General features: G+C 36.4%; 1 protein-coding gene across 1 annotated transcript; it reads right to left on the minus strand.

Moving 5' to 3' along the window:
• Positions 1 to 343: 343 nt before the first annotated feature.
• Positions 344 to 1,837, minus strand: LOC111263460 (uncharacterized). Its single transcript, XM_022838555.2, has 3 exons — positions 1,692 to 1,837; positions 881 to 1,213; positions 344 to 527 (listed from the first exon to the last, which is right to left on the minus strand). Exons 1-3 carry the CDS (start codon positions 1,728 to 1,730, stop codon positions 390 to 392), a joined length of 510 nt encoding a protein of 169 aa, XP_022694290.1. The 5' UTR covers positions 1,731 to 1,837; the 3' UTR covers positions 344 to 389.
• Between the last annotated feature and the right edge of the window lie 5,799 nt (positions 1,838 to 7,636).

A 7,636-nucleotide genomic window follows, 5' to 3' on the forward strand; every position in this document is an offset into this window, starting at 1 on the left:
TAATGATTATCAAAATATGAGATCAGTCTTGGTAGAGATTGAAACCTGAAAAGAATGGCCATACCTCTTTTGCCACTTGTGGAGTACAATTTGGTGCCATCTTTGATCCCCATTTTCGCCCGTACAAGCATCTGTCATTGTGTATTGAGCGATATTGTACATGCAGTAGAAGACGAGTGTGTTCCTAGATAAGGATCTATGATATTACTATAATTATTGCATTGTTCCCTGGTAAACTCAAAAAACAAAATCATAATGTGAAAAGTCACTAACTAAAAGTTACTACAGTAACAATTATTACACTGCCTCTATTAACATATTTAGTTAAAATTATGAAAACATATTAGCGTTGGTATTTTTCTTTTATTTTAAATTAACAATAATATTAATTACGCCTTCTTCTTGTGAAGCAAGTCAAGACCGTATGTGTGCACGGGACTAACTCCGTATCCATGACCATACATGGAAGCTCCGATCCCATAGTGCGCTACGATGGCAGCGCTCTTTATTGGAACAACGGGAGCTACCTGCAAAACGAATAGAGAGAAATAGCTTGCACTTTTCTCGATCTTCGCTACATATTTTTACGAAAATAGATTATAACCAAGCACATGTGCACCTGATTGTGGGTACAAGCCATTTGTAGAATTATTGCTAAATTCGAATTAGAGAATTTTCCGTACCATTACTAAGCCAAAGGTAAACTAATGTATCGAAATTTAAAAAATACTTTTAATTCTAATGCACATGTCCATAATATTTTGTCCTTCACAAACGTCCGTCAATATTACTTTGCATTATCATTTATGCTATAAAAGTTACGAGTATTATCATCATCATCATCAGTGCATATCTCTTTACTGTTATTAAATAATGTCACCTTTGCAAAAGGCGTAATCGCAGGTATGATAGCGGGAGCAATAGCCACTGATTTGACAACAGGCGCGGCAAAGACAGGGGCAGCGATGGTCGTCCTTACGACCGGAGCGTACCCAAAACCATAACCATAGCCACCGTAGCCAAGGCCAAGGCCATATCCATATCCGAAATCCTTATAGCCGAGGCCGTAGCCAGTGTGTCCGAGACCATAGCCAAGGCTATACCCGCCAATGCCGTACCCTAAGCCGATACCGTATTCAAAGATGTATCCAGGCCCGTACCCGCCGAGATAGCCAGCCGAGGCGGCAGCTAGTATTCCAAAAAAGGCTAATACCTAATAGGAACGACGTCATGTTCAATCAGAAGTTAACGAATCATTTCTGTATATGACAGACAGCAACCGAAAATGGCCTTTGTAATTATGGTAATAAGGCACTATCATTATAACAGCAAGAACAAACTGGCGCTAACAATAATGCTACGATCAGCTAGCTCGACATCAGCATAGTTCGCTTACCAGTAAAATGAACAACGTAACGCTTCTTATGTAAAATTCATAGGCGAAAAATTTGCTTCTTTAATTAGTAACGAAAAATGTAGAAATACTTTTTAGCCATGTAATGGCAATCTTAAATGATCGCGATGAAAGCTCACTTGCAATCGGGGAATTTTATTCTATGAGCTACATGCGTCATGCATATTATTTAACAAACTCTACTTAGGTCGCGATAGAGATTAGTGTTTGTCCTTTGCGTGAAAACATGCGATACTTGCGCATATCGACGCTATGCAGACACACTACTCAGACTTACGATCTTCATGGTGCGATCGCTGGCGGTAAAAGACACCATGTTAAAGTGAGGTAATGGCTTTTATATCGCCGCAAGAGTTCCGACCTTGACGAACTGCCGTCCTTGTAGCAGCATGGTACACACTCACCCATCAAGAGATACACGCACACATTCACACACACGCTCAGGCAATCTCCAATTTTCACCCGTCAGCACCCAGTTTCTATAATATAATACATGACACCAATTGCCATACCCATTAAAGCGGCTAGTCAGTGGTCAGTGCTCCCCACTTCTGTCGTTTTAGCACTAATATGACCAATGAATATAGTTTTACAGCAGCCACACAGCTCCTACCATACCGTTACACAGACGCCAACGAAAGGCTACTAGGATCTGGACTCACATCAAATCTAACCAAAATTAATTCGTCATCGTCTAACCAAAACATGAAGTGTATGAGATATGAAATCTCTTCACTCTCCCCGTATGGTTGCCCCACTGATAAACCGATTCCTGTCACTCTTGACTAGATACCAAATTTTTTTTTAGACGTATGTTTATATATACAGTATCAAACGAATTGTATAATAAGTTGCCGTTGATTATATGTGTTCTTGGTATATTTGCTATCTACACTTGCTTTTATAGATCTCGGAAAGTTTCGCTGCTTCCCTATTTCGATTGATATGAGTTCCAGAAATTTTGCCTATAAATGTGTTTCATTTATTGAGAAAAAAACACCGCTGTTATTTGTAATAGGAGCTCAAAGAAATTTCAACAAACACTATCAGCTGTTGATTCTATTGACGATTCTCACATATTCTCATTCATTTTAAAGTATTTTGATAAAAATCTCTATATTTGTCACAGATGTAGTTAGCCCATTGTTAACACTCACTTTATGAGTCCACAATGCATTTGTCATAGACGCGCCTTAGGTTTGGGCTTTAGTGCTTTAATACTAAATCAATCATAGTCTCATTTTTCAGTAAATCTTTTGAATGAATCACATCTGCAGCGTTCCTCCGGCCTGCTACCGACATCGTCATAATTAACATACCTTCGACATCATACGATGTTCTAAGTTCGAAATAAAATTTCAACCAAATGAGACCTGTATCTAGATTCAATTCTGCGTAAGACCGAAAGTTGCTTCATACCTTTTGGTTCGACATCTGACTGGCATAGATCAATGACATGGAATTCGTACACTGTAATATTCATATTCTTATTCTTGTAGATAGAAAAACTTGTAATAGAAAGGTACACGACGCATTTTTCTTAACTTCATTCAAGTATGTTCAATAACAATTAAGTATAATCAAGAAGGGAACTCTTAGATCTTTATTTATATCCAGTTTATCTAAAGACTAATCCTAATTGTTGTAGTTTTGCTAAAACTCCTTAAGCCAAAGAGCATTGTTCTGCGTTTGTGCGCCGCTAGTTATGTTGCCGCAACGGCCAAGAAGTTATTTAACTTTTTTGTACCATGCTATAACTTGCTTGTATAGATGAGCATATACATCATACTATTCGCGTGTATTACGAGCTTCACAAAGCCGCATTTTTTTTACCTAACCAATAAACAAGATAGATTGAAGAAACTTTTTACGATTGTACATCGCGAATCTAGAAAATACATCCGCACTTTAACACAGAAGACTTGGTTTCCTAAAGTGTTTTATATCATATTTGATTAACTCTTTCACCAGTCCTTAGTATGCAATGCCTATACCAATAAATCATGAGACATACATTCAAAACCACAGCACATGGGATCTGTATGTATACCGAAGCTTGTCCACAGATTTACGTCGTTAATAAATACTAAAAGATAGTCTATAGTACTCCTCAAGCGAGTTGCTGTTCTGAGATCATTCCTTGCAGTTCACCATTTTATAAGATTCTCTGATAAATAGTTTTTTCGAATGTTACACCCGATAACTTATTATTTGGATTCGTCGTCTTTCCTGGCTTAGGTACCGGAGCGATTCATGTCTGCAAAGGCTGCCATTCTCTGATTCGAAGCTTCTTACCGTCCCCTTATAATATATTAAATTAGGTTAATTTAGGCGTACTTAAAAGCGTTTGGACTGTAGCTTACATATGTAATGAATTTGTGTAGCGGAATCTCACCAGCGACTTTTGTAGCTTAACATTTAAAAAACCTTTTTGAATATAAAACGTTTATTTAATTACAAAATTTGTCGATAATCAGTGTACCTGGTCCTATATGCCCCCACCTTTAACTTATCAGCTATGAAGCTATTTTAATATCCTTTGCTATATGAATCTGTGCACTTTCGTGGCTACTATACCAAGAAAAAAGCCAGCTCGAAAATAAGCATAGCAATAGCAAACCAGCCTTGATCTTTTTAATATTAAACAAACGACCGTGAAAAAGAAGACATTGATTGGAAATATTGGACCTGCGTTTGTGGAACGTGCGTAATATAACCTAAATCGACTCTGTTGATTTCGGTAGCAGAAATGTGCGTAACATGCTTTATTTTCGGTCGACCGATTGCATTTTCAAAAAGCTTTGAATATCCATTACAGTGCCTGTGTTTAAAAACGAACAGTGGAGAGGAGTGATATAATGTGTCCTCCGGACCCGTATTTTAAGTCTTCAGTTGTTATTATTATAAGATAAACGTACTAAAAAACATGCAGTTACGTTCAGCTCTTGAGAGAGTACGATAAGTATATACTGGTAATTTTGGTAATTTGCTTTTATCGTATAGTCAGGATAATAGTAAATAAAACTAATCGCCTTATCCACTTTTGTGCCAGTTGTAAAAGCATTACCGTCTCTATCATCATATATAATAGATCTTACCTATTTACGCTTTATGATTCATCCGGATTCTTAAATGTCTGTCAAATTTGGCAAATCAAAAAGCGAATTATATGATACAACAAACACTCTTAACTTAAAGATCAGTTTAACCTAAGTGCGTTTGACTATCTGGTTTAACAAAATATGCATAGTATTTGAAAGTTGCCTCTTGTTAGCGTTTTGAGTTAATACATTTCGGCTTTTTTTTTTATTTTCGAGGCGGCCTTTTTAGGTCAGTTTAGTGTCAGTTCAAACTAGACATACTTTTTTTTTTCTCTATAAGAGACGAACCTCTTGGCATTTTCCAAGCTCATTTTTTTAATTTGCAAAATTCTAATTTTCGGACTTGAGCAGTCCACGCTCAAATATAATAAAAACCTCCTATTTGCATACGTGTATTTTCACCAGTATTTAAATACATAATGTCATATAAAAAATCAATAAATAATGTTGAAGTATGCAAGAGTGCCCAGTGTAAGTTGTACGTTTAACGCGATAGTAAAACAGGTGCACATACAACGGGACAGGTCTCGCCTATCGGTGGCAAGAGCAGATTATTCTGGCACCAATGGTGCATTGAAACTAGACCAGAATTGAAAGTATTGGAAAATATTTTGCATTTCTTAAGTGCCTAATAAGCTTTTACATGCGTAATGCCAACGCAATGAGAACAAAATAAACTTTCCCAATTCCGTTCGTTTAGTCCTATATAAATGATAAGCTGGCACGTCATCAATATCTATATAAGGCGTAACTGAACGACTGGATATACGCCAATTACGCAAGTAGCTATAGTAATACAAAAGACATGCTGGCAACGACGTTGGCGGTTCTTCTAATCACCGGGCTAGGTGGAGGCATACTGGCGAAGAAAGTGAAAACAGATTTACCTGTGTAACAAATTTTTATAATAATATTAATTATCACTACTAAATTACATTTATTACAAATAATTTATGTTATTGATAGAACCAATTGAAAACTCATTCAAAAACGAATCTATGTGTATTAAATACATACATTTATCCACTGCATTTTACTAATTTCTAAACCCCGGTATAAGCACCACTAACTTATTAAATTATTTGTCGCGTACCGACGAAATTTCAAGTAGGTGTCTTCTTTTTTACAAATGTATGTACTAGTATGATAAACGTTTCGGTGCGTTTTGATGTCTCTGCCAATCCCGAATCTGTAAATCATTCCTTCCTTTCAGCCAATACCCATATTTATTAAACGTCTGTTGGTACTCGTGTTTATACAAAGCATCGCTGTTAAGTGCATAGATATTTGGTAGAAGTCATGTTCAACAGATCTAATGACCACATCAATATATCTGTATCTGTAAAACTCCCTTTTCAGATTATTTTGCTCCTGGAGGCCATCGTCCTGTAGGAATATCATATCCGTTTTTTTTGTGCTACTTTTTAAAATATACATTTCTTTCTTTTCCATATTTTCATACTTCTTACTTACATACGATTTCGAAAAATTAGTGATAGACAAAATATACTGAGGTTTCAATAGCGTAGAAATACTGTGACAAAATAGACCAAGGGAACAACTTTCGGGTATCCTTTACAACACACCTGCGTGGCATCGCGATTTCAGAAGTCCACCATTTTACTGCTGTACCTTAATCTCATGTCATATCGAACAGTGACACTAAATCGGTTAAATCGAAATGGTTTTAAGGTAATTTATCTATCTATCTTATTTATGAAGTCGTGAAATACCCTATAACAGCTGTGAGACCCATTTTTGCAGTGATTTCCCATAAATAGCGGAGCTAAAACCATTGACTAATTGTGGAAAAACATGTCGGTGGTCAAAAACGAAGAATGACTTACAGATTTACCATTGCGTATCGGACTCATCGAAAACATGCACTAGTATGTTATAGCAGCTTCTCCCTGCTCCGAAATTAATTAAACCGAATTAAGCAAGATGTTTATATTAAGCAATTTAAAAGTACAGCACGACACTGGTTACTTTAACCTCTGGCCAAGAGAGAAATTTGCATGGAAATATTGGTGCTTCTTTTACAGCTATAGCAGTGGGCAGGAACTAGAGGTTTTAAAATGACCCGGAACATAACCTTTACCATGGTTCACAGAAAAACCCAAAGAAAAACATGTAAAAAACGTTCTTTATGTGTTACGCCCTCTATATCTGCCGTTAAGCGTTACTTCAAGCTGTGGGCTTCCAGCACGAAATGCAGTGCGTCTAGATATGAATTCGAGCTTAAACCTCCATGTGTCCTTAAATTGAACAATAATCGCGTTATCTCATCCGGTACTGCGGATGTAAAATCACATTTGAAAAAAATTTTTGATGTTGGAATATATATTTACGCCTATGCGGCAATTATTTTTACGTGCTTACTTAATAAAAATGAGGTACAAGTGAATAAACACTTTTTGTATGGCTGTATTATTAATAAATTACCTACTATGAAAAAAGGGGATGGCATATTTTCAATCAAAATATTGTTAGACCGCTAAAGTCTGATTAATAATTACACTGGTGAAAAAAAATTAATATTCTCGTGATACGAGTTCCATACGTTCTGCAACTACTAAATCAAATTCGGCTGTACTATGCACAACATTTTTCAGGTTTATTTTCTTTGCTGTGGATTTTTTATTGTCCCACCTTCAATATTAAGGGCCCACTTAAAGATTACTCTTTCATACATTAGATGTACTAAATTCAATCAACAATACTACACTATTGCTTTTTTATTAATTTGTAGTATATGCAAACCATCAGGTCGGAGCTTCACGTACCTTTTTGCTTACAGCCTTTTTTTTCTAATCTTTCCTTTGTTAATCAATAAGTGGTAAATATTCTTGTTATCGTCCTATACAGGTCACACAACTTAAAGTTTCAACTCCAAAGGTGGCCATGTCTGTGTATGTGTGCCAAAACGAGCATCTCTGCCAGTTTTTATTTGTTTTTCATCGAGGTTGAAAGGCTACTGAGGTAAGTCGGGATAGGAGGACATATATAACAATATACAATAAGAACCTATGCTATGAGCCCTACGTTCTGCGTGCTGCTAAGTTCAAAAGGACATTTCCAACCTAGAGAACGCACATCACTCAATTTTTTGCTTTAACTG

This window comes from Varroa jacobsoni, unplaced genomic scaffold (genome assembly GCF_002532875.2).
Source record: "Varroa jacobsoni isolate VJ856 unplaced genomic scaffold, vjacob_1.0 scaffold_767, whole genome shotgun sequence".
Classification (NCBI taxonomy): domain Eukaryota; kingdom Metazoa; phylum Arthropoda; class Arachnida; order Mesostigmata; family Varroidae; genus Varroa; species Varroa jacobsoni.

Excerpts from the sequence above, each read along its gene's own strand:
- LOC111263460 (XM_022838555.2), bottom strand. The coding sequence starts at position 1,730 with ATGGTGTCTTTTACCGCCAGCGATCGCACCATGAAGATC. Across the intron at positions 1,214-1,691 it reads GCGATCGCACCATGAAGATC|GTATTAGCCTTTTTTGGAAT; the intron begins GTAAGTCTGAGT and ends CGTTCCTATTAG. Across the intron at positions 528-880 it reads CGATTACGCCTTTTGCAAAG|GTAGCTCCCGTTGTTCCAAT; the intron begins GTGACATTATTT and ends TTCGTTTTGCAG.